The 25,466-nt window shown below is 46.3% G+C and overlaps 1 protein-coding gene across 2 annotated transcripts; it reads right to left on the reverse strand.

Moving 5' to 3' along the window:
• Positions 1-2,303: 2,303 nt before the first annotated feature.
• LOC138829851 (dynein light chain 1, cytoplasmic) lies at positions 2,304-25,188 on the reverse strand. Of its 2 annotated transcripts, none has more exons than XM_070026407.1 (3): positions 25,089-25,188; positions 4,626-4,763; positions 2,304-2,730 (listed from the first exon to the last, which is right to left on the reverse strand). In XM_070026407.1, exons 2-3 carry the CDS (start codon positions 4,755-4,757, stop codon positions 2,593-2,595), a joined length of 270 nt encoding a protein of 89 aa, XP_069882508.1. In that variant the 5' UTR covers positions 4,758-4,763; positions 25,089-25,188; the 3' UTR covers positions 2,304-2,592. The 2 variants fall into 2 exon arrangements, with proteins under 2 accessions (XP_069882508.1, XP_069882507.1); XM_070026406.1 differs by lacking the exon at positions 25,089-25,188 and adding an exon at positions 5,008-5,119.
• Positions 25,189-25,466: the final 278 nt, after the last annotated feature.

The raw sequence follows: 25,466 nt of genomic DNA on the forward strand, positions 1-25,466 counted from the left end.
GACAGTGTCCAGGCCCAGAGTTCAGGCCCCACGACCGGACCCCCAAAAAAAGAAAAAAAAAGAGTTTCATGGACTTTCCTGCCCGAACTGGCTTTGAACCACAATCCTCATATCTCAGCCTCTTAGCTAGGATTACAGGCGTGAGCCACCAGTGCCCAGCCCATGAGACTCTATCTTCAATAAATTACTCAGAGCCGGGCGCTGGTGGCTCACGCCTGTAATCCTAGCTACTCAGGAGGCTGAGATCTGAGGATCGTGGTTCAAAGCCAGCCCGGGCAGGAGAGACCGTGAGACTCCTATCTCCAATAAACCACCAGAAAACCGGAAGTGGCGCTGTAGCTCAAGTGGTAGAGCGCTCGCCTTGAGCTGAAGAGCTGAGGGACAGCGCCCAGGCCCAGAGTTCAAGCCCCACGACCGAAAAAAAATAAATAAATAAATAAATAAATAAATTACTCAGAAAAAGCTGGAAGTGGCTCAGTAGCTCAAGTGGTAGAGTGCTCGCATTGAGCTGAAGAGCACAGGGACTGCACCCAAGCCGTTAAAGTCCATGACCTACCAAAAAAAAGAGCTTTATTAAGAAATTGTAGAAACCAGTGGCAGCAGAACCAACAACAACAACAAAAAATAGGGGACCCAGAAGTCCCAACTTTTGCAACTTCCCAGATGAGAGTGTGCTGTTTTAGCCTCTGGCACACATTTCCTTTCTACCTACAAAAGCTGACTCTCTTGCATATTTCCTTCCTAAGACTTCTCTACAACTCATAGCATGAACCCTTTGATGGCAATTTAGTTGCCTTTTTCTTTTTCTTTTTTAGTCTTTTATAGCTTTCCTCCCTGCTCCCCACCCCAGCTGAGGACTTAACTCAAGACCTTGCACTTGTCAGGCAAATGCTTTTCCACTGACCTAAATCCCCAACCCCTAACTGGGCAATTTAAAGCAGCTTCAATTCACATTTGTTAACTTTCCTACTAGTTAAAAGCATAGCTGGGCACTTGTGGCTCACACCTGTAATCCTTACTACTCAGGAGGCTAAAATCTTGAGCATTAGTTGAGTGAGCCTGGGTTTTTGTGGGGGATAAGGGGCAGTATAGGGTATGGATTCCACCCAGGGTCTTGCACTTATTAAGCAGGTATTCTATTCACTGAGTCACACCTCCAGCCCTTTTCATGTTCCCCCCCACGTCATGGGGCCTGGTCTCTATGCCTGGGCCCTGTCCCTCAGCTTTTCAGCTCAAGGCTAGCACTCTACCATTTAAGCCACAGCGCCACTTCTGGCTTTTTCTGCTTATGTGGTGCTGAGAATCGAACCCAGGGTCTCATGCATGCAAGGCAAGCACTCTACCCTGAGCCATCTTTCCAGCCCTCATGGTTATTTTTGAGGTAGGGCTTCCTTGTGTCCTGCCTAGGTGCATGCTGGGATGATTTTAGACTATCATAGCTGGGATGACAGGCTTACACCACCACAAACAATTTCTTCCACTGAGATATGGGGTTTTGCAAACTTCTGATTTTGAACAGGATGAGTGGAATTGAAGATAAAAGACCAAATTGGGGTAGGAATGTGGTTCATTGAAATGCTTGGCATGATCAATTCCCAGGACTGAATTAGCTTTATGAGCTGGATGGTGGCACAAGCATGTAATCTTCATTTGGAAGGCTATGGCAGGATGGTTGCTGGCTAACCTGAACTACACAGAAAAACCATGTCTTAAAAAGATCACTGAGGGCTGAGAAGGTGGCTCAGTGGTTAAAGCGCTTGCCTTGCATGCCTGAGGCCCTGGGTTCGATTCCTCAGCACCACATAAGCAAAAAGAAAAAAGCCGGAAGTGGCGCTGTGGCTCAAGTGGTAGAGCGCTAGCCTTGAGCTGAAGAGCTGAGGGACAGCGCCCAGGCCCAGAGTTCAGGCCCCATGACCGGACCCAAAAAAAAAAAAAAAAAAAAAAAAAAAGATCACTGAAATGGTCACACAAAAACAACTTGGAAGCCAGGTGCTGGTGGCTCAAGCCTGTAATCCTATCTACTCAGAGGTGGAGATCTGAGGATCGCAGTTCAACGGGCAGGAAGGTCCTTTTTTGAGACTATTATCTCCAGTTAACCACCAGAAAACCAAAGTGGTGCTGAACTCACCTTCAGCTGAAGAGCTCAGGGACAGCATCCAGAGTTCAAACCCCATAACCAACACAGACATAGATACACAGACACACAAAACAACTTGGAGGACTCACCCCAACAACTTAAGTCACCCATCAATTTACAGAGCTTGATTCGGCTGGTTATTTGAAGGAAATGAAGTTCACACAGATACATGTCCAACAGATTTTTATTTTTTAAAGGAATGAATTAAGAAAAAAAAAAACCAAGGGGCACAGAAGTATGGAATAGAAAATAAATACAAACGTAAGCTGTTTTACTAATTGTTTTATAATCACAACAAACTAGTACAGAGAATGCCCTGTACAAAACACAATAAAGGTTCCAAGATTGAGGTGTTTCCTTAGCAAGGCTGAAGATTTCAGTCTCTGATATTTGGAATTTAGGCTGCAGTCCTTGTTTTTGGATGGATCACTGGGTGTGTGGCACAGTCCATGCTTTTAACCAGATTTGAACAGAAGGATGGCCACCTGACCCAGGTAGAAGTAGATGAAGTGTTTGGTTTCATGTGTCACATAACTACCGAAGTTTCTCCCCACGATGCAGTGCCAGGTGGGGTTGTACTTCTTGTCAAACTCCTGGAGAAGAAAAAAAACAAAACAAAAAATTGTAGAAGAATTAACTAAAAGAGTTAACTTCAGGAAGCCACAGCCTGCATGGGAAAAAAGGAGAAATACTGGCATCTGCAAATGCTTACAATGAAAGATTGTTCCCCAGCTCCAAATCGCCTACATAGTCCATTGAGGCAAACATACTTACAGTTTGAGCTAAGACAGAAATGGAGACTGAGGAGATAAGAGGTATAAAGGACAGCCTTAAAGACAGGGCACTTTGTGATCATGATAATTACACCTTCCTACCTTATCAGTAATATTCTCTGACAGCAGGTGACAAACAGTTATGGTTTATCTTGTTCTTCTGGATAAAGAGAGCTAAACAATCCTCCCTTCTTATTTGCCATGCACCCCAAAATCGAAGAAAATGGCAAAAACTTAGCCCATTCCTTACCATGAAGATCTCAACTGCCCTCTTGCACTACTGAGAATAAGACTTCCCAAAAACAAAGCCTTAATTAGGGCTGGGAAGGTGGCTCAGTGGTAGAGTGCTTGCCTTGCATGCATGAGGCCCTGGGTTTGGTTCCTCAGCACCACATAAGCAGAAAAAGCCAGAAGTGGCATTGTGGCTCAAGTGGTCGAGCTCTAGCCTTGAGTTGAAGAGCTAAGGAATGGTGCCCAGGCCCAGAGTTCAAGCCCCACAACTGATCCAAAAAAAAAAAAAAAAGCCTTAATTAGTATTTAAACCAGCAACAACCCATCAATATTTAGATTTAAGGGGACAAGACCTTTAAGCAACGCCAGTACTCCTGTAAAAATAATGCTGGAAGCAGACTGACAGTTACCTGGCCAAACATTATCCTTTTAAAATAGTAGTCCTTTCCATATCCATGCTAATGGTGCTTGGTCTTGAAAGTTAGCAGATTACAGGAACAACTTTTCTGTTTTTCCCACTGAGGTGTACTGACTGGGATTAGAAAACTTGCTTGAACTTTACCAGGTGAATGTGTAGGGAAGAATCAAAGAGTAGGGAAGAATCAAAGATAATTTGTTAAAAGCTCTTTTTAAAAGGACCATTTTTCTTTCAAGCTGGATGCAGGAACTGTGTCAAAAAAACAAACCCGGGTGCCGGTGGCATAAGCCTGTAATCTTGGCTACTAGGGAGGCTGAAGTTTGAGAATGGCGGTTCGAAGCCAGCTCGGGCAGGTACAAGTCCATCATCTCAAATTGACTTTGGAGCTGTGGCTCAAGAGGTAGAGCAACCAGCCTTGAATGAGCAGGAAGGGACAGCGCCCAGGCGAGAGTTCAAGCCCCACGACTGACACCTTCCCCGACCCCAATCTTTTTTGTTTCCATGTCATTCTCCGTCGTTGGTCCTCCCGTCCTCACCGGGGCCACCCCCCCAGCTTAGGCCGCCAGTTTGCTGCTCTTTCCAGCGAGCAGAGCTCAAGTTGGCAATCCTGCCAGGTCTCTACAAACTGTCACTTACCAGATCCCCGACCCCTCCGCCCCGCGGCCCGCGGGGAAGGCTGGCGAGGTCTCCCGGGCCCCGCGGGAGACGCCCACGCCGCTCCCCGCCCCCCCCCACCCCGGAACACGCAGATGGATCCTCGGCGCAGGAACCTACACAAGGGGGGAACCGCTCGTTGCTCCCATCTTGGAAACCGTTGCTAGGTGGCGCTTTCCCCCATAGAGCTCGGCTTAAAAAAAAAAAAAAAAAAACTTCGAGCGCAGAAGGGGTCAGCGCTTCCCGAGAGAAGCGCACAACTCACTGCGCGACCTTTCTAGAAAACCTCTATGGCGCACAACCGCCCCCCTCGCCCTACCTCAAGAATCTGGCCTGGGGGGGGGGGGGCCGGGGCCGCAGGGTCGGGGTGGGAGGGGAGAGAACTTGACGCCGCCCCCCGCCCGCGCCTCACCTTCTTGATGTGGGCCGCAATGTCCTTCTCTATGTTGTATTTCTCCAGCGCCTGGGTAGCGCACTCCACCGAGTCCTGTTGCATCTCTTCCGACATGTCCGCATTTTTGATCACCGCCTTTCGGTCGCACATGGTTACCTGAGGTGGGGGGGGGGGGGCGAGGCCCGGGCCGCAGCGTGAGGAGAGGGGTCCGGCCTGGCGCCGCCTCCCCACCACCCCCTCCCCGGACCCGCGCCATCTCCGGACGCCGCCCCCCCCCCCCCACTTCAGAGATAGTGCGAAACCCCGCGGGCCGCACAACTGGACGAAGGCGGGGGAGGGAGCCAGGCCCGACCAGCGTAGACCCCCACACACACTCCCACCCCACCCCCGAGGCCCTCACCGGGTGGGCAGGGGCCGCCCGACTTCAACGGTCTCCGGAGGGAGCTGGCGTGCCTCAAGGTGAGGGAGAGATACGGCCGCTACCGAAGCCGTGGCGCATCTAAGCAGCCCCACGCCAGCCGCCGCCGCCTAGTGCCTAAGCCCCGCCCTGCCCCGTGCGCCACGCCCCCTCCGCCCGTCTCTATTGGCTTAGCGCAGCCCCCGGGATCATTCCATTGGCCTATGGATTCAATGGTTCCCTCAGGATCTTTCTCCTGCATTTTGTTGCGGACCATAATGCACCGCTCACGGCGTCTGTTGCCCCGGCAATGGGCCGCACGCGTCTAGGCCCACACCCAGAAGGTGGAGCCTGGACTGGGTCGTGAGGCCCACCCTGCTGTCTGCTGCGGCTGCGAAACGAGCTTTCTGCCCAAGGCAAGGAAACTGATCCTAAATCTACTGAGGCTTTTCCCGGGGTGTGCTGCGAACCACAGACTCAGGATGAGCCGGTCCTCCCCGAACACCTCTCGCCCACACCGGGAAAGGAAGATTTACCAACCCGACTGGTGACCGCTCCCTTTACAGAGGTGTGAAGCAGGGCCAGCTGCATTCGTCACCGGAAGAGTCTCAGGCTTGGCTTAATGTTCTGCTGTCTTTATCTTATTTTATTGACAGAATTTGTTGTGTATTCCAGGCAACCCTGGAGCTCGCTCGGTAGCTGAGGTAGGTCTTGAACTCAAGACCCTCCTGAATCTGCCCCTCATGTGCTGGGATTCGTTTTTCAGAAAGCCGCCCGCCCGCCCCTCACCCCCTTGCGTGTTTATTTTACCCTGGACCCTCTCTCTGTGTAGCTAGTCCTGCTCTGAAACCTTTGTATGGGTGGAGATATCTTCAAGATTGAAAGAGGGTTTAGGAAAGGAGAGTTTCCTTCTGATTTAAGCAGTTATTTTCAAGAATGGGAGTCATTCTGCCAGATTATGCAAAACTCAAAGGGAGTGGGGCTCTGGGTACATTTAGGAACCTCAAGGTATGTAGGGAAGTCTGTTGGGTGTGGGAAAGTTTCTTGGTTGGGAACTTCTCTTGGGAGAAGGTATCCTGATGGACAAGAAGGTGGTCCACAGGAGGAAAGCAAAAGAAAAAAATAGGGAGGATGGAGAGAAGACAAGAGAAGAAGAGGGCTAGGAATGTGGCTTAGTGGTAGAGAGCTTGCATAGCATGCATGAAGCCCTGGGTTCTATTCCTCAGAAAAAGCCAGAAGTGGCACTATGGCTCAAGTGGTAGAGTGCTAGCCTTGAACAAAAAGAAAGCTCAGGGACGGTGCCCAGACTCCGAGTTCAAGCCCCATGACTGACCAAAAAAAAAAAAAAAAAGAGAAGAGAAAGAAGAAAAAAGGAAAAGGAAAGCAAAAAAGAACACTAGGATCTTGAGTTGAGGGTATAGCTCAGTGGTTCTTGTCTGGCTTATACTAAGCCTTGAGTTGAATTCCCAGCACCATAAGATATAAAGCAACCACTCACAAGTCAGATGGAGATTTAAATTGCAGCATTGAATTCAGTTTGTTTGTTTTGATATGTGAAGCCAGACTAAGTGTAAAACAAAACCACTTCATAGGCTTGTGAAATAATCTGATGCTTTTTAAAAAGCTTCTTCTTCTTTTTTTTTTTTTTTTTTTGGTCCGATCGTGGGGGCCTGAACTCTGGGCCTGGGCGCTGTCCCTCAGCTCTTCAGCTCAAGGCTAGCACTCTACCACTTGAGCCACAGCGCCACTTCCGGCTTTTTTCTTTTTGCTTCTGTGGTGCTGAGGAATCGAACCCAGGGCCTCAGGCATGCAAGGCAAGCACTCTACCACTGAGCCACCGTCCCAGCCCCTAAAGCTTCTTTTTATTTACTTAGTGCTAGTACTAGGGCTTGAACTCAGGGCTTCATACTTTGCTTAGCTTTTTCCACTTATAGCTGGTACTCTACCACTTAAGCCACTTCTGATTTCATGTTTTAATAGTAGTAATCTGTGGAACATAGTAAGTGCTCAATGAACCTCAAATAATTACCAGTTTATGGAACTGTCCCAAGGTCCACAACCAAGGCTTTAAGCAATTAAGTTTAATGCCTGTAATGGTTGTTTTTGTTTTTGTTTTTTTCCATTGTTGGGGCTTGACTCAGGGTCCTGGGGCTTGACTCAGCCACAGCACCATTTCAGCTTTTTCTGTTTATGTGGTACTGAGGAATCTAACCCAGGGCTTCATGCATGCTTAAGCAAGCATTCTACCACTAAGCCATATTCCCACTTTCCTACCCCCTTCCCTGGAAGTTTTATATTTACATTTCTGCATTTTTTTTCTTCTGGGTCATCTACTTTTTTTTATTTTGCCAGTCCTGGGGCTTGAACTCAAGGCCCCGGGCACATTCCCTGAACTTCTTTTGCTTAAGGCTAGCACTCTACCACTTGAGCCACAATGCCTCTCCTGGCTTTTTCTGTTTATGGTACTGAGGAATAGAACCCAGGGCTTCATCCATGCTGGTCAAGCACTCTAACCACTAAGCCACCTTCCCAGTCCTGGGTCATCTACGCTTATTAACCCAAGATTCCTTCACCAATATGCCTAGAGGTATACAACTCCAAAGAGAAAAAGACAGGAAAAATGAAAACCTCAGACACAATTAATACATATCAATTAAATTGAATTGAAAAAGCTTTTTCCAACAAATAAGTACAATAAAAAGTAGGAGGACTTAATTTTCCTGTGTTATCAGGCTTGAGGGGAGAAGTAGGGGTGACAAGTGAGGCTGGGTTGGTGGCACTAAGATTCAAAATTATGAAATCTTATGATGTTAGAACATAAACTTTTTTTTTTTTTTTTTTGGTGCCAATACTGGAGCTTGAACTCAGGGCCTACAGCATTTACTTTTTTTTTTTTGTCGGTCATGGGGCTTGAACTCTGGGCCTGGGCGCTGTCCCTCAGCCCTTCAGCTCAAGGCGAGCACTCTACCACTTGAGCTACAGGCCACTTCCTGTTTTCTAGTGGTTTATTGGAGATAGGAGTCTCAGGGTCTTTCCTGCCCAGGCTGGCTTTGAACGGCTATCCTCAGATCTCAGCCTCCTGAGTAGCTAGGATTATAGACATGAGCCACCGGCACCCGGCTTTGCTGGATTTTTCTGTCCAAGGCAGAACTCTACTATTTGAGCCTGAGTCACACCTTCACTTTAGCTTTTTACTTGTTACTCAGAGATAATTTGGGGGATTTTTCTGCCTGGTTTGGCTTCTTTTTCATTTTATTTATTTAGTTATTTATTTATGGTCTGTTGTGGGGCTTGAACTCTGGGCCTGGGTGCTGTCCCTCAGCTCTGCAGCTCAAGGCTAGTACTCTACCACTTAAGCCACAGTTCCACTTCTGGTTTTCTGTTTGTTAATTGGAGATAAGAGTCTCAGGAACTATCCTGCATGGGCTGGCTTTAAACTGTGATCCTCAGATTTCAGCCTCCTTAGTAGGTATAAGCCACTAGTGCCCAGCTGGTCTGGCTTCTTTTGGACTTCAGATTTCAGTCTCCTGAGTAGGTAGGATTACAGACCTGAACACTGGAAGCCCAGCCCAAACCTAATCAATACACACACACACACACACACACACACAACACACACACACACAACACACACACACACACACACACACACACACAGTAGATAGGATGAGGATATAGTTATGTACTTTCTAATATAACTACATTTAACTAGATATTTATCCATCTATGTCTATTTTTCCCCTTTGATCTGTGGCTTAGACAGCTTTTCCTAGTTTGAATAAAAGCTGAGAGGAATCTGGGTGCCCATGGCTCACACCTATAATCCTAGCTACTAAGGAGGCTGAGATCTGAGGATCACGGTTCAAAGCCAGCCTGGGCAGGAAAGTCCATGAGACTCTTCAATTAACAATCAGAAAACTAAAAGTGGAGTTGTGGCTAAAAGAGGCTAAAAGTGATAGAATGCTATCCCTGAGCAGAAGAGTTCAGGGACAGTGCCCAGGCCCTGAGTTCAAGCCCCACTACTGACCAAAAACAAACAACAGATTGAAGCAGATGAGGTAGCAGTAGGAATTGTAGGTGTTTGCTGAGTAGCCACTTACAATCAAAGTTAGGACTTGCTATCATTGTCCCCGTTAGTCAAGACGACTGTATCTGGGACCCCTTTCCTCTTGGCAATGCTGTCTCATTTAGATTTCAGCTCAAAATGTCATCTTGTATGATACTCCTGTTTACTACCTTATTTATTCCTTTGGAATAACCATATCATGGATTTCATTCTTTTATCACTAATTTCTACAGAATCCACTCAGTGGCTTTGTAGTCATTCCATGTGAAGTGGACAGCAAGTAGACAGATTATCAGAGAAAATTACTGGAAAATATTTAGATGCTTGAAGTATACTTAAAATAAGTTACAATCCCACACTCAAGCTTGTAGTCAACAATAAACTAGTCCTTCTACTATCTTAGGTTTGGGCTTGTTTGAAGGGATCTTAAAATCCTGCGGGGGTTGGGAAGGTGGCTCAGTGGTAGAGCGCTTGCCTTGCATGCCCAAGGCCCTGGGTTCGATTCCTCAGCACCACATAAGCAAAAAGAAAAAAGCCAGAAGTGGTGCTGTGGCTCAAGTGGTAGAGCGCTAGTCTTGAGCTGAAGAGCTGAGGGATAGGCCCAGAGTTCAGGCCCCACGACCGGACCCTCCCCCACAAAAAAAAATCCTGGGGCCCAGGGCTGGGAAGGTGGCTCAGTGGCTGAGATCTGAGGATCGTGGTTCAAAGCCAGCTCAGGCAGAAAAAGTTCGTAAGGATCCTTTTTTTTTTTTTTGTCGGTCATGGGGCTTGAACTCTGGGCCTGAGGGCTGGGCTTTATCACTTGAGCTACAGAGCCATTTCTGATTTTTGGTGGTTTATTGGAGAAAAGAGTTTCAGGGACTTTCCTGCCCCAGCTGGCTTTGAACTGTGATCCTCAGATCTCAGCCTCCTGAGTAGTCAGGATTACAGGCGTGAGCCACCAGCACCCAGCATCATAAGGATTCTTATCTCCAATGTACCACCAGAAAATCAGAAGCGCTGTGGCTCAAAGTGGTAGAGTGCTAGCATTAAGCAAAAATAGCACAAGGGCAATACCCAGGCCCCAAGTTCAAACCCCACAACTGAACAAAAACAAAAACTGTCCTATAATATTTTTTTGTGGGCTGGGAAGGTAGCTCAGTGGTAGAGTGCTTGCCTTGCATGCATGAGGCCCTGGGTACGATTCCTCAGCACCACATAAGCAGAAAAAGCCAGAAGTGGTGCTGTGGCTCAAGTGGTAGAATGCTAGCCTTGAGCTGAGGAGCTGAGGGACAGTGCCCAGGCCCAGAGTTCAGACCCCACGATTGGCCAAAAAAAAAAAAAAAAAAAAAATTGTGTATGTCTGCCGGTCCCGGGGCTTGAACTCAGGACCTCCGCACTACCCCTGAGCTTTTTTTTTTTTCCACTCAAGGTTAGTGCTCTACCACTTGAGCCATACCTATACTTCTAGCACTTTCGTGATTAGTTTCACAGACTTTCCAGCCTAAACTAGGATCCTCAGATTTCATCCTCTTGAGCAACTGCTATTACAGGTGTGAGCTACTAGGACATGAGTACACTATAATTTTTTTTTTTTTTGTCGGTCCTGGGTCTTGAACTCTGGGCCTGAATGCTGTCCCTGCGCTCTTCTGCTCAAGGCTAGCGCTCTACCACTTGAGCTACAGCGCCACTTCCGGTTTTCTGGTGGTTAATTGGAGATAAGAGTCTCAGATATTCCTGCCTGGTCTGGCTTTGAACTGCAATCTTCAGATCTCAGCCTCCTAAGGTGTGAGCCACTAGCGCCTGGCTCACTACAATATTACTAGCTTCGTTTTTTTTTCCCTCCCTCTCCAATGGTCTCACAATGTTACAACCATCTCTTAATGTTCCCAGGCTAACCTGGAACTTCTGGGCTCAAATGATTCTCCTGTTTCAGCCTCCTGAGTAACAGAAATTGGCTTTTAATAAGCTGTTGCTTTTTTTTTTTTCTTCCTAGTACTGGCATTTGAACTCAGGACTTTCTTGCTTTGCTGGCATTCTACTATTGAGACTTACCTCCAGCCTGGGCTGTTAGTTGTTTAAATTTATTTACATATTTATTTGAGCTTGAACTCTGAGCTTTGTGCTTCTACTGGGCTTTTAAATTCAGGCTGGTGTTCTATCACTTGAGCTAGACACTCCTCTATTCTAGTTTTTTTGCTGGAGATAAGAGACTCATGAGTTTTTGCTTGGGCTGACTTCAAACCTCAATCCTCAGAGCTCAGGCTCTTCAGTAGCTTGGATTATTAGTATGTGCTGCCAAACACTATGCTCCTTAATAGTTTAATAATTTCTTAAGCAATGTCAAGGTTTGATGCATAGGCTGATTCTAGCCTTTCACTACTGTATAATGCTTTGTTTTGGAGAATGTCCTTCAAAGATAAAAGTAACATTTGTTTTGTGCTATTCTCAAAAATGATAGATACTCATATAAAACTCTGAAGAATTTAAGACTGTGAGAAAGTATATTGTTGATATTCACATAATGCAAAGATAAGTGTTAAGGGGCTGGGAAGGTGGCTCAGTGGTAGAGTGCTTGCCTTGCAGGCATGAGGCCCTGGGTTCGATTCCTCAACACCAAATAAGCAGAAAAAGCCGGAAGTGGCGCTGTGGCTCAAGTGGTAGAGCACTGGCTTTGAGCTGAAGAACTCAGGGACAGTGCCCAGGTCCAGAGTTCAAGCCCCAAAACCAAGGGGTGGGGGGAGGGAAGATAAGTGTGAAAATTACATTTTTGAGCCGGGCACCGGTGGCTCACACCTATAATCCTAGCTACTCAGGAGGCTGAGATCTGAGGATCACAGTTCAAAGCCAGCCCAGGCAGGAAAGTCCATAAGACTTTTTTTTTTTTTTTTTGGGACCGGTCATGGGGCTTGAACTCTGGGCCTGGGCGCTGTCCCTCGGCTTTTCAGCTCAAGGTTAGCGCTCTACCACTTGAGCCACAGCGCCACTTCCGGCTTTTTTCTTTTTGCTTATGTGGTGCTGAGGAATCAAACCTAGGGCCTCAGGCATGCAAGGCAAGCACTCTACCACTGAGCCACTTTCCCAGCCCCTCCATCAGACTCTTATCTCAAATTTACCACCAGAAAAGTGGCACTGTGGCTCAAGTGGTAGAGTGTTAGCCTTGAGCTGAAGAGTTGAGGGACAGCGCCCAGGCCCAGAGTTCAAGCCCCATGACCGAATGAAAAAAATAATTACATTTTTGGAGCTACATGTATAATTCAGTTGCACAGCTCAGAATGTCAAAGGCCTGCGGCTGGGAAGGTGACTCAGTGGTAGATTGCTTGCTTTGCAGACATGAGGCCCTGGGATCGATTCCTCAGCACCACATAAACTGAAAAAGCCAGAAGTGGCGCTGTGGCTCAAGTGCTAGAGCGCTAACCTTGAGCTGAATTGCTGAGAGACAGCGCCCAGGCCCAGTGTTCAAGCCCCATGACCAACAACAACAACAAAAAAGACTGTGAAAGGTCCTGGGTTCAATCCCAAATAACGTGTACGTGCACACACACACACACACACAAACCACATAATAAATTTAAATTTATTTTCTTCCTCTCTTGCATCATTCATTTCCCCTGATTTCCCATTCTGGAATATTCTTTTTAAAAACAATTCTCTTAGTCAGGTGCTATTATTCTACCTACTCAGCAGGCTGAGATATGAGAGTCAAGGTTCAAAGCCAGCTTAGCCTACTAAAATGCTGGAAGTAGAGTGTGGCTTAAGTGATAGAGCACCAGCCTTGAGTAATAAAGGGACAGCACCCAGGCCCTAAGTTCAAGCTTCGGTACCAGGACACACCACACACACACACACACACACACACACACACACACACACACACACACACACACACACACACACACACACACACACACACACACACACACACACACACACACACACACACACACACACACACACACACACACACACACACACACACACGTAAAAGTAGGAAACATTAATTATAAGAGAAATAAATGTTGCTGGGCACTGGTAGCTCAGGCCTATAATCCTACCTACTAAGAAGCTGAGATCTGAAGATCAAAGTTTGAAGCCAGCCTGGGCAGGAAACTCTGTGATACTCTTGCCTCCAATAAACCACTAAAAAACTGTAAATGGCACTGTGGCTCAAGTGGTAGAGCATTCGCCTTGAGTTGAAGAGCTCAGGGACAGTGACCAGGCCCTGAGTTCAAGCCCAACAACCCATAAAAAAAGGAAAGAGGCTGGGAAGGTGGCTCAGAGGTAGAGTGCTTGGCTTGCATGCATGAGGCCCTGGGTTCAATTCCTCAGCACCACACAAGCAGAAAAAGGTGGAAATGGCGCTGTGGCTCAAGTGGTAGAGTGCTAGCATTGAGTTGAAGAGCTGAGGGACAGCACCCAGACCCAGAGTTCAGTCCCCATGACCAGCAAAAAAAAAAAAAAAAAGAAAGAAAGAAAAGCAAGCAAGCAAGCCGGGTGCTGGTGGCTCACGCCTGTAATCCTAGCTACTCAGGAGGCTGAGATCTGAGGATCATGGTTCAAAGCCAGCCCAGGCAGGAAAGTCCAGTGAGACTCTTATCTCCAATAAACCACTAGAAAACTGGAAGTGGCGCTGTGGCTCAAGTGGTAGAGCTTTCGCCTTGAGCTGAAGAGCTGAGGGATAGCGCCCAAGCTCAGAGTTCAAGCCCCAAGGCCAACAAAAAAAAAAAAAAAAAAAGTAAATGAATAAATACCATCTCTAGGCTAACAATGCCTACATCATTTTCTATCCTTTTTTTCTATTTTTTTTTATCCTATCCTAGACTTCTTGAATGACAATCCCATAAGTGTAAATCTTTGTTGAACTATCTCTAGGTTGCCTAATAAATTATCTCAAATCTTACACATCCACATCAGTCTGCTTCACTTCACTCTAACCTGCTGGCCTTGAAGTAACCTCATTATTATAAACAACAACTCCATTCTTCAGTTACTCAGCAATGAAATCTAGAAGTTTTTCTTTATTCCTATACATCCCTCACACATTACATCTGCCAGGCACAGGTGGCTCATGCCTGTAACCCTAGTGACTCCAGTTCAAAGTTTCAAAGTCAGCCCAGGGAGGAAAGTCCATAAGACTTTTTTTTTTTTTTTGGGGGGGGGGTCTGGTCGTGGGGCCTGTACTCTGGGTCTGGGCGCTGTCCCTCAGCTCTTCAGCTCAAGGCTAGCGCTGTACCACTTGGGCCACAGCGCCACTTCCGGCTTTTTTCTTTTTGCTTCTGTGGTGCTGAGGAATCGAACCCAGGGCCTCAGGCATGCAAGGCAAGTGCTCTACCACTGAGCCACCTTCCCAGCCCCTCCATAAGACTCTTATCTCCAATTAACCACCAGGAAACCAGAGGTCGTCTGTGGCTCAGGTGGTAGAGTGCTTGTCTTGAGCTGAAGAGCTCAGGGATAGGGCCCAGGCCCAGAGTTCAAGCCCCACGACGACAAAAGAACAAAAACACATTACATCTGTAAAATAAAATTTACAAAAGGCCATTGCTTTGCATTAAGATCCTGTACTAGGTCTCAACAGAACAGACTAAAAACCAAAATGGAGGTCTCAGTGGTAAAGCACTTTGCTTTACATGCACAAGGTTCAATTTCCAGGAAGGGGGGTGGGGGGAGAGACCCTGAGTTCAAGCCCCAGTAATGGTGAACATTGTGTGCATGTGCATGTGCAGGCATACCATCCTAACCTTTTGGATCTTACATTGTCCTTTCTCAGGCTAAGAGAAACCACTGGCTGTCCCCTACCACCAGTGCGTGCCAGGGCACCCACCCTGAAGACTAGGATCACTGGGGTTTTGATCAGTCCTATTCACATTCAGCTTTCTTTCTGGCTTCCAAACAAATGCCCCTTTGCTATTCACAACTCTGCTTTGGAGGCTGTAAGTCTCAACTCCTCTCAGATCCCTCTCAGCCCACCCTGCCCAAGCCTGGGCATCCAGTCCCCTTTACAATCATCCTATTCAGGGATATACAATAAACATTTGTATGGTAAAGGCAACTCACACTGATTTCCATTGAACAGCTGAAATACTTAGGACTTACATGTCCAATCTAACCCTGTCTGGCTTTGATCTACACTAGGGCAACTCACCATAAGCTACGTGCGGCTCATGAATGATAAAGAACCCCCCATTCCACCCTCGCCCCCACCACACGTCCTGTCTATATTGAACTATTTAGCTCTCTACTGTCCTCCAGCTTTCTTCCTTTTTTTTCCCCGTCACAGCTTTCTTTGCACATGTTTTTCTTTCTGTCTGGAAAGCTTTTCTTCTCTCTTCCTTTGTGGGCTTTTAACACCATCTGGTTGCTCAGGTCTAGGTTCAGAAGCTACTCTCTTCCGGAAGTCCTCCCTTGATACCTCCCGCCAGCCTTAGTTAAAGAGCTACAGGAGTACCATTTTTTGTTTGTTTACCTCTTTATCTATTTACTTTTGTCAGTTGTGGGGGCTTGAACTCAGATCCTGGGTGCTGTCCGTGACCTTTGCCTCTCAAGGCTAATACTCTACCACAGCACCACTTCTGGTTTTTCTGGCTAGCTTTGAACCAGCATTCTCACATCTCAGCTTCTTGAGTAGTTCGGATTACAGGCATAAGCCACCAGTGCCTGGCAGAATACCCTCTGTTTCTTGTAGCCCACATCTCCTTTGTCTAATTATCTTTTAGTTGTCTGAATAGGGCGATGACAGAATTTGACTCTTAGTCACTGTTATATTCTCAGCGCTCAGCACGGAGCCAGGCTATTCTGTATCTCTAGTATCAGTGGGATGTGTGAACATATGTTGAACTGGCAAGGAGAAAGAAAGCCTTGGGCTGGGAAGGTGGCTCAGTGGTAGAGTGCTTGCCTTGTATGCATGAGGCCCTAGGTTCGATTCCTCAGTACCACATAAGCAGAAAAAGCTGGAAGTGGTGTTGTGGCTCAAGTGGTAGAGCACTAAGCACTAGCCTTGAACTGAAGAGCTGAGGGACCGTGCCCAGGCCCAGAGTTCAGGCACCATGACTGGCAAAAAAAAGAAAAAAGAAAGAAAGCCATGTTCATAACCTTAGACTCTGGGAAATAAGAGTCAGGTCATACCAGGAAGGGAAAAAAAGCCCTAGCCTCCTGCTTTCCCTGTCAGAGAATATTAAGACATGGGGCTGGGAAGGTGGCTCAGTAGAGTACTTGCCTTGCATGCATGAGGCCCTGGGTTCGATTCCTTAGCACTACATAAGCAAAAATAAAAAAGCCAGCTTTGAGCTGAAGAGCTTAGGGACAGCGCCCAGGCCTAGAGTTCAGGCCCTATGACTGGACCCCCCCCCAAAAAAAAAAAGAAAAAAAAGAATATTAAGACAAAGGAACACTCTGCACATGTTAGCATTGGGGGGGGGGAGGGGAAGGGTGTTGGCTGCTCCAGAAGCTTCTTGACTTTTAGTTCCCCTCCCTTTAACAATTTCCAGGTGCCTTTTTACCTATAGTGGTAGTGCTATTATTGAATTATATTTCTGACATATTCATTAATTATCTGCTTATTAAAAAATAGATTTCTGCTGGGTGTCAGTGGCTCACACCTGTAATCCTAACTACTCAGGAGGCTGAGATCTGAGGATCACGGTTCAAAGCCAGCCCAGGCAGGAAAGTCCATGAGACTCTTATCTCCAATCAAAACCACAGAAAACCAGAAGTGGCACTGTGGCTCAAGTGGTAGAGCATTAGTCTTGAGCTGAAGAGCTGAGGGACCCAAGCCCAGAGTTCAAGCCCCATGACCAACAACAATAACAAAAAATAGAGTTGCAGCCCAGGGCTGGTGGCTTAGGTCAGTGATCTTAGCTATTCAGGAAGCTGAGATCTGAGAATCATGGTTTGAACCAGTCAGGGCAGGAAAGTCCTTGAGACTGTTATCTCCAATAAACTACTCAGAAAAAGCTGGAAGTGACACTGTGGCTCAAGTGGTAGAGCCATTCTTTTTTTTTTTTTTTTTTTGTCAGTCATGGGGCCTGAACTCTGGGCCTGGGCACTGTCCCTCAGCTCTTCAGCTCAGGGCTAGCACCCTACCACTTGAGCCACAGCACCACTTCCTGCTTATGTGGTACTGAGGAATCAAACCCAAGGCCTCATGCCTGCAAGGCAAGCACTCTACCACTGAGCCACCTTCCCAGCCCCTTTTTTTTTTTTTAATTTTTTTTATTGTGATTAATTCATAAACTTCACAAATTTCATAGTATTGTAAGATACTGAAACACACACATTCTAACCTTCATGAGGCATTAAATTGTCATTATTGTGGTCTATGAAGCTTGTGAATTCTACGAGCTTTGACAATACAGCTTTTCTTCCACCTCGGGTGATATGTACATTTCTTTCCTTTTGCTTAGTGTTAGCTGTTCCCTCTTTCTCTCTCATTCCCTCCCTCCCGTCGCTGCCCTTGACTTGCTTAGTTTGTTTTCATCAATGTCCAGTGCAGCTGATGTTGTATGTTTTCCCATTTCCCTCTGTTTATTTGTCCTCCTCCTAGTTTCCCTTAGATGTGCACATATATACCATATATGTGGTCAGCAACAAGGGTCATTTAGTAATGATACAACAAGATGAGTGGAGGTCCTTTGTTTCTTGAGTCTTGTCTACTTTGTTGTATTTCCTTACATTTTGTATTTAACATCCACATATCAGGGAGACCATGTGCCATTTGTCTCTTTCTTCTTGGTAGAGCTATTCTTAACACTTCATACCTTTCTATTCTTTCTTGTGTTTTTGGCTTATCGTCCTGTATAGTTAAATTGCAAGTTATGTGACACAGTAGAAAATGTTTAAGATCAGGAATTTGGGGGTTAGAAAATAAATTGAGGGGCTGGGAATGTGGCTTAGTGGTAGAATACTTGCCTAGCATGCATGAAGCCCTGGATTCCATTCCTCAGTTCCACATACACAGAAAAAGTCAGAGGTGGTTCTGTGGCCCAAATGGTAGAGTGCTAGCCTTGAGCAAAAGAAGCTCAGGGACAGTGCCCAGGCCCCAGGAGTGCAAGCCCCAGGACTGGCACAAATAAATAAATAAATTGAGGAAGCAGAGGCAGACGGATGGTAAGTTTGAGGCCAGCTGGATAAGCTACAGAAATAGAAGAGTTAGGGATGGGGCTTAATGGTTTTGAGAGGCTGAGACATGAAAATGGTGAGTTTGAAGCCAGCCTGGGCTATATAGTAAGACAAAAGAAGAAGAAAAAAGAAAATCAATATGGTAACCATTTTTTTTTCCTGCCAGTCCTGGGGCTTGAACTCAGGGCCTAGGCACTGTCCCTGAGCTGCTTTTTGCTTAACCACTTGAGCCACAATGCTACTTTTGGCTCTTTCTATTTATGTGGTACTGAGGAATTGAACCCAGGTGTTCATGCATGCTAGGCAAGAGTTCTACCACTAAGCCACATTCCAAGCCCCAATGTGGTAATCTTTGTAAGTCCATTGATAATTTTGTGTACCTCAGCTCCCCTTTTCTGAAACGAGTAATTCCTCTGTCTGTACTAGTTCATAAAAATCAACATGTGTTTATTAGGTGCCAACACAATAGGTCTTTAAAGGAAAGTAATTGCTCCCATTAGTTCTTGACATCGAATCCTCCCACCCTTATCCCCTGCCCTATGGTGGGGTATAGTTTACAGACCTCTAAGAATGGTAACTTCTGGGTTGGTGATGTGGCTCCTTGGAAAGGGTAAGAGTGCATGTTGAGCATGTGCAAGGCCTAGGTTTGATCATCAGCACTACAAATAAAATAAAATAAAATAAAAACAAAAAACAACATCTGACTGTGTGCCGGTGGCTCATACCTGTAATCCTAGTTACTCAGGAAGCTGAGATCTGAAGACTGAAGTTCAAAGCCAGCCCAGACAGAAAAGTCCGAGTGAGAATCATATCTCCAACTAACCATTCAAAAGTGGAGCTGTGGCTCAAAGTGGTAGAGCCCTAGCCTTAAGCAAAAAAGCTCAGGGACAGTGTTGAGTGCCCTGAGTTTAAACCCCCAACCTATAAATAAATAAATAAGCACCCGCCTACCAATGTGAAGCCATGAGCTTAAAACCTAGTACTTAAAACAAAAAACAAAAAACTAGTTGCTGTAGTTGGGAATGCTGAGCTTCTATGAGCTCCTACTTTGTCTTAAATGATAGCCATTAACCACATATGACTACTATTACTGCAGTCCTCCTGTTGAACACCAATAGTTCACTCCTGTAATTCTACCTATTCAGGAAGGTTGAGATCTGAGAATCCCAGTTTAAAGCCAGCCAGGACAGTAAAGTCCATGAAACTTTTTTTTTTTTTTTTTTGCCAGTCCTGGGGCTTGAACTCAGGGAGTGGGCACTGTCCCTAAGCTTCTTTTGTTCAAGGTTAGCACTCTAGCACTTTGAGCCACAGTACCAGTCCATGAAACTCTTATCTCCAATTAACAAGCAAAAAGCCAGACATAGAGCTGTGGCTCTACTTCTACACTGTACTGTGGTCGAGTACTAGCCTTGATGGAAAAAGCTAAGAGAAAAGGGTCAGGCTCTGAGAAAGCCCCACAACTATTCCCCCCACCCCCCCAAAAAAATAAAAAGAGGAAGGAAGCTGTTACAGATTTCTACGTTTACTGCTTTAAATAACATACAAAACCAGACCCTTGTCTTCCCACCTGCTTGGCCACATTCAAAGACCTATCAGTTCCTTTGTTACCCAAAAATAGTAGAAAAACAATGTTGAAGATGTACTACAGTCTCAACACCAGAGGAGAATAATATTCACAACATACTGCAAACCTTCTTGAATTATCTTTCTCCATCTCTGTCTTCTCATCCTCCCACGCTTGGCACTTGGTTCCCTAAAGCACTGTGCTCCCCCATTCCAAACTCTCCCCCAATCTTCTAATTCAGATGCTGCTGCTCATCCTCCTCTGCATCTCCTCTATACTCGTATAGCTGTTATTATATTATTATTATTATTTATTTGGGGGACAAGTACTTTTTTTGGGGGGGTTGGGTCTGGTTGTGGGCCTGAACTCTGGGCCTGGGTGCTGTCCCTCAGCTCTTCAGCTCAAGGCTAGCACCCTACCACTTGAGCCATAGCACTAGTTCTTTTTCTGCTTATGTGGTATTGGGAATCGAACCCAGGACCTCATGCATGTGAGGCAAGCACTCTACCACTGAGCCAGCTTCCTAGCCCCGAGTACTGGGGTTTAAACTCAGGGCCTTGCCCTTGTCAGGCAAGTTCTCTACCATTTATGTAATCCACATCTCCCAGTGCATTTTCTTTAGCTATTTTTCAGGTAGAATATTATGGCTTGCTTTTGTTTTTGGGGTGTGTGTGTGTGTGTGTGTGTGTGTGTGTGTGTGTGTGTGTGTGTGTGTGTGTGTGTGTGTGTGTGTGTGTGTGTGTGTGTGTGTGTGTGTGTGTGTGTGTGTGTGTGTGTGTGTGTGTGTTGGTCATGGGGCTTGAACTCAGAGCCTATGTGCTATCTCTGAGCTTTTTTGCTTAAGGCTAGTGCCCTATCACTTGAGCCACAGCTCCACTTCTAGCTTTGTGGTGCTTAATTGGAGATAAGAGTCTGATGGTTTCTTGTCTGGGCTAATTTTGAACCTCAATCCTCTGATCTCAGCCTCCTAAGTAGCCAGTAGCCTGAGCCACCAGTGCCTGGCAGAATCTCATGTTTTTGCCCAGAGTTGGCCTCAGACTGCAGTCCTCCTATTTACACCTCTTGCATGGCTGAGATCATAGTCAAAAGCTATCATCTTGTATCATCTTGTTTCGTGGTTGAGATGGGATCTCCCAGACTTTTTGTCCATGCTAGCCCAAACTGCAGTCCTGATTGTGGCCTCCTGGGTAGTTGAAATGATAGATGTTAACCACCACACCCAACTCAAAATGTTTTTTTGTTTTTTTTTTTGTGGGTAGTGGGGCTTGAACTCAGGGCATGGGTGCTGTTCCTGAGCTCTTCTGCTCAAAGCTAGCAGTCTACCACTTTGAACCACAGCGCCATTTCTGGTTTTCTGGTGGTTGATTAGAGCTAAAGTTGACAGGCTGGCTTTGAACCACAATCTTGGCCTCTTGAGTAGCTAGGATTACTGAGCCACTGGCACATGACTGTTTTGTTTTTAATTATCTTTTTTTCCTTAGCTGGAGATCAACCCAAAACCTATGCAAAGGCAGGAACTCTACCTTTTGGCCACACCCCAGTTCAGAAATGTTTTCTTTTACCTTGTCTCATAAATATAGTGACACATATGACAGAAAGCAAGTTCCCAGGTTGCTGTAACCAAGAACACAATTCCACAGTAACCAAGTCCAGCACTCTCCCTGCCAGCCAGGATTAGTTTCTACTAGGTGACTCACTTTCCCCCTGGTGGTCTAGTCCTTGTCACTTCCTCTTCTGCCTTCAAGGTCTGGAAGAAGCTGCCACTGAGCCCTATGCAGAAGGAACATTTTGCCACCCCGATGGCACAGGGGAAGGGAGGAAACCAGATGAGCAGGTTTGCAAAATGTTTTTTCATATGTGTTGTCTTTTTTTTCTAATTGGGCACAACCCTACTCTCTGGTAGACATTTACCCTTAAATAATTAAATTAATTATTATGTTATTGTACTGGAGATTGAGCCAGAGCATGCTAAGCAAGCAACTTCCATAAAGCCATATTTTACTAAGCAGTATTTCCAGCCCTACCTAAATTTTAATTTTTGGTGCCAGACCTAGTGCTTGAACTCAGGGCTTGGATACTGTCCTTGAGGTTTTTTTTTTGGTGGGGGCGGGGGTCGGTCATGGGGCTTTAACTCTGGGCCTGGGCACTGTCCCTGAGCTCCTCAGCTCAAGGCTAGTGCTCTACCACTTGAACCACAGCACCACTTCAGGTTTTCTGGTAGTTAATTAGAGGTAAGAGTCTCAAGGACTTTCCTGCTGGGCTGGCTTTGAACTGTGATCCTCAGATCTTAGCTTCAAGGCGTGAGCCAGGGGCACTGGATCCTTGAGCTTTTTTGCTCAAGGCTAAGCATTGTGTCACTGGAACCACAACTCCATTTCAGGATTTTTTCTGTCAATTGTAAAGCCTGAACTCAGGGCCTGGTGCGGCTGCTCCTGAGCTCTTTTGTTCAAGGCTAGCATGGCCCGGGCTACTCAGGAGGATGAGATCTGATGATCATGGTTGGAAGTCAACCTGGGCAGGAAAGTCTGTTAGACTTTTTTTTTGGTTGTTGTTGGTCATGGGGCCTGAACTCTGGGCCTGGGCGCTGTCCCTCAGCTCTTCAGCTCAAGGCTAGCACTTTACCACTTGAGCCACTGCACCATTTCTGGCCATGTGGTACTGAGGAATCAAACCCTGGGCTTCAAGCATGCAAGGCAAGCACTCTACCACTGAGCCACCTTCCCAGCCCCTTGTTAGACTCTTCTCTCCATTAAAACTATCAAAAAAGAGTGAAGGGGAGCGGTGGCTCAAGTGATAGATCTCTAGCCTTGAGCAAAAGCAGCTCAGGGACAGCACCTAGGCCCTGAGTTCAAACCCCAGGATCAGCACCAAAAAAAAAAAAAAAAAGTCTCATGTACTTTCCTGCCTATGCTGGCTTTGAACCAGGTCTTAGATCTTAGGCCTCTGAGTAGTCATATTAGGCTTGAGCCACTGGTACCCAGCCACCTCTGGATTTCTGTGGTTGGTCATAGCTGCTTCCTCACAAATGGGCTGTGCTGTTTCTAATCCAAGAAAGCTGTACTTGCCCCATCTGTTAAGTAACTAAACCCTTTGGGGAATTGCATGCTACAGGACTTTGTAATACAAGCTTGATCATTACTATTTGCTAGCAGTTTCCTATCTAGAGTCCTATTAGGTCATTTAGCTAACTACTCTCTCCATAGCAACTGCCTAGTTAACTCAAATAGCAGCTAAAAATCTTCCCAGGCAAAGTCACACAGGAATGACAGGATCTAGAGAATGATATTAGTATATCTAAGCACCTAGATCCTCAAATGAGGAAGCATCTGGACTCTGGAACGCCTGTAGGACACATAAGCTCCTATAAGACTGTTTACATAGACTCAAGATCTTACTTTGCCAAGAATCTTTCTAGTTTGCCTTCTGAAGACCAGCAGAGAACAGCTAGAAGCATTACATAATCCAGAAACAGCACACACGCAATCCAATTGTTTTTATTTTAGAAATCATTTATTATGTTTTATTCCATTTGCAAAAGGTATCTAGGCTAATTTCAACTTCACAAACATAGAAAACTATAAAAATTTTAAAAAACCACTGCCATCAAGAAATCTCTCTCCAAATAGAAAAGACAAAAAAAAAGTCTCTACAGATATTTGTTAAATTACTTTTTCAATGCTTTTTTTTTTTTTTTGGTACAAGTAATGAGGACATAGATAGGTAATCAGATGAATATGCATATATACAGTATTAGAAGTGGAATATAAGCTTTTATTTTCTTTAAAAATTTTTAGCATAAGACAATGAAATACAATTGTAGTAACAATCTTTAATTCTACAGTAACATATGACTTCTAAACTGAAATTTCCATGACTGCATCCTTTATAGATAACTGATATCAACCAGCTTAATAGATCCCTTCAGAATATATAATTATGTATGTATATGCTAAGTACCATTTACATCTAAATTAGTATGATTTTAACATATTCAAGACATGATTTAATAATTGGGTAGCATTCAGTGTTATGCTGCTGTACCACTTGCTTATTAGGAGGTTGGCTTTTTTTTTTTTGCTAGTCCTGGGCTTGAACTCAGGGCCTGGGCACTGTCCCTCAGCTTCTTTTTGTTCAAGGCTAGTTTTCTATTACTCGAGTCACAGCCCCACTTTTGTCTTTTTCTGTTTCCAGGGCTTCATATATGCTAGGTAAGCACTCTACCACTAAGCCACATTCCCAGTCCATGAATGATTATATTTTGAAAGTAAAAGTTATATTTTCACTATTTGTTTTTAATTTTTTGTCTTCATTTTAAATGGTTGAGAGGAGTTATAAACAAACATCAACTAATCAACTATGTTTTAATGTTTGATTTTTGAGCCTGGGGATCAAAACCAGGACCTTGTGCATGATAGGCTAGCACTCTACCACTGAACTACATCCCCTATCACTAGTGTTTGCTAAACATTTTTACTTCTTGTTCCCAACTTTTTGTTACTATTTTCGGACACAGGGCCTCCCTTTGGAGTCCAGGCAGGCCTCAAACTCAAAATCCTCCCTCCTGCTTCAGCCTCCTGAATGCTGGGATTATCAGCACATACCAAGACACTTCCTTTCCGGCTCCAATATTTTATTATGAAAAATTTCGAACAGAAAAAGGTTGGCAAACACATCACCACCTAGAGCCTACAGTAATCACTCTAGTACTATAGGTTTGTCAATCTATCTGCCACCAATCCATAGAGGTAGGTGTGTGTGTGTGTCCTGGAGCTTGACTTAAGGTCCTAAGCGCAGTCCTTTAGTCTCTCCCGCCTGCGCCCAGGTGCTGTCCCTGAGCTCTTTTACTCAAGGCTAGCCCCCTACCACTTTGCACCACAGCGCCACTTCTGGTTTTCTCCTGGTTACTTGGAGATAAGAGCCTCAGGCACATTCCTGCCCAGGCTGGCTTCAAGCGCCTTGAGCTACCAGCGCCTGGATCCCTTAGCTTTTTGCTCAAGGCTCTACCACTTTGAGCTGTGCACAGCGCCACTTCTGGTTTTCTTGGTGGTTCGTTGGAGATAAGAGTCTCACAGACCTTCCTGGCCAGGCTGGCTTCGAACTGCCATCCTCAGATCTCAGCCTCGTGAGCACTTGGGACGACAGGTGTGAGACACCGGCCCCGGGCCACGTTTCATTTTTAACGAAGGTTAAGCCTATAGATGCAAGTCCTCCCGGTGGCCCGGGCATTACAGGGTGTGAACGTGGAAAAGCGTCAAGAGCGGGGTCCAGCTGGGCCCCTGGACGGGGGGGCCCCACCGCGTATTTGAACTCAGACCCCATCGGAGACCCGGCTCCCCCGCTGCCCGTAACGTGGGGTCTCACCTTGTGAGGGAGGATTAAAGATGCACACCGCCGGATGCACGCCACAGTGTGGGGGGTAGGTGTGGAGACACCCGCGGCCACGCGGCAGGACTGACCGAGGCTGCGGGCCTCGCGCCGGGCGGGTCGGCTTCCTCCGCTCCGGCGCCACGCGCGCGCGCGCTGAGTGACAGCCGTGCGCAGACCCCGGCACCAGCCCGGTCACACCTCAGTGAGCGCTCACAAAGGCCGGCGAGGCGGGCGGCACCGCCGAAGGGGAGGGGCGGGGGGCGGGGAGGACACCGGCTCGGGGAGTCCCAGCCACTCATCCAATCCACGCCTCCTGCGAGGGGATTGCGTCGGGGGACAGAAATTCAAGGCTAGCGGGCTCCCTCAGTGCCG

This window comes from Dipodomys merriami, unplaced genomic scaffold (assembly GCF_024711535.1).
Source record: "Dipodomys merriami isolate MVZ:Mamm:240054 unplaced genomic scaffold, mDipMer1.0.p SCAF_177, whole genome shotgun sequence".
Lineage (NCBI taxonomy): Eukaryota > Metazoa > Chordata > Mammalia > Rodentia > Heteromyidae > Dipodomys > Dipodomys merriami.

Coding starts and splice junctions, on each gene's coding strand:
- LOC138829851 (XM_070026407.1), bottom strand. CDS start 4,757: ATGTGCGACCGAAAGGCGGTGATCAAAAATGCGGACATGTCGGAAGAG. Junction 2,731..4,625: donor TTGCGGCCCACATCAAGAAG/GTGAGGCGCGGG, acceptor TTTCTTCTCCAG/GAGTTTGACAAGAAGTACAA.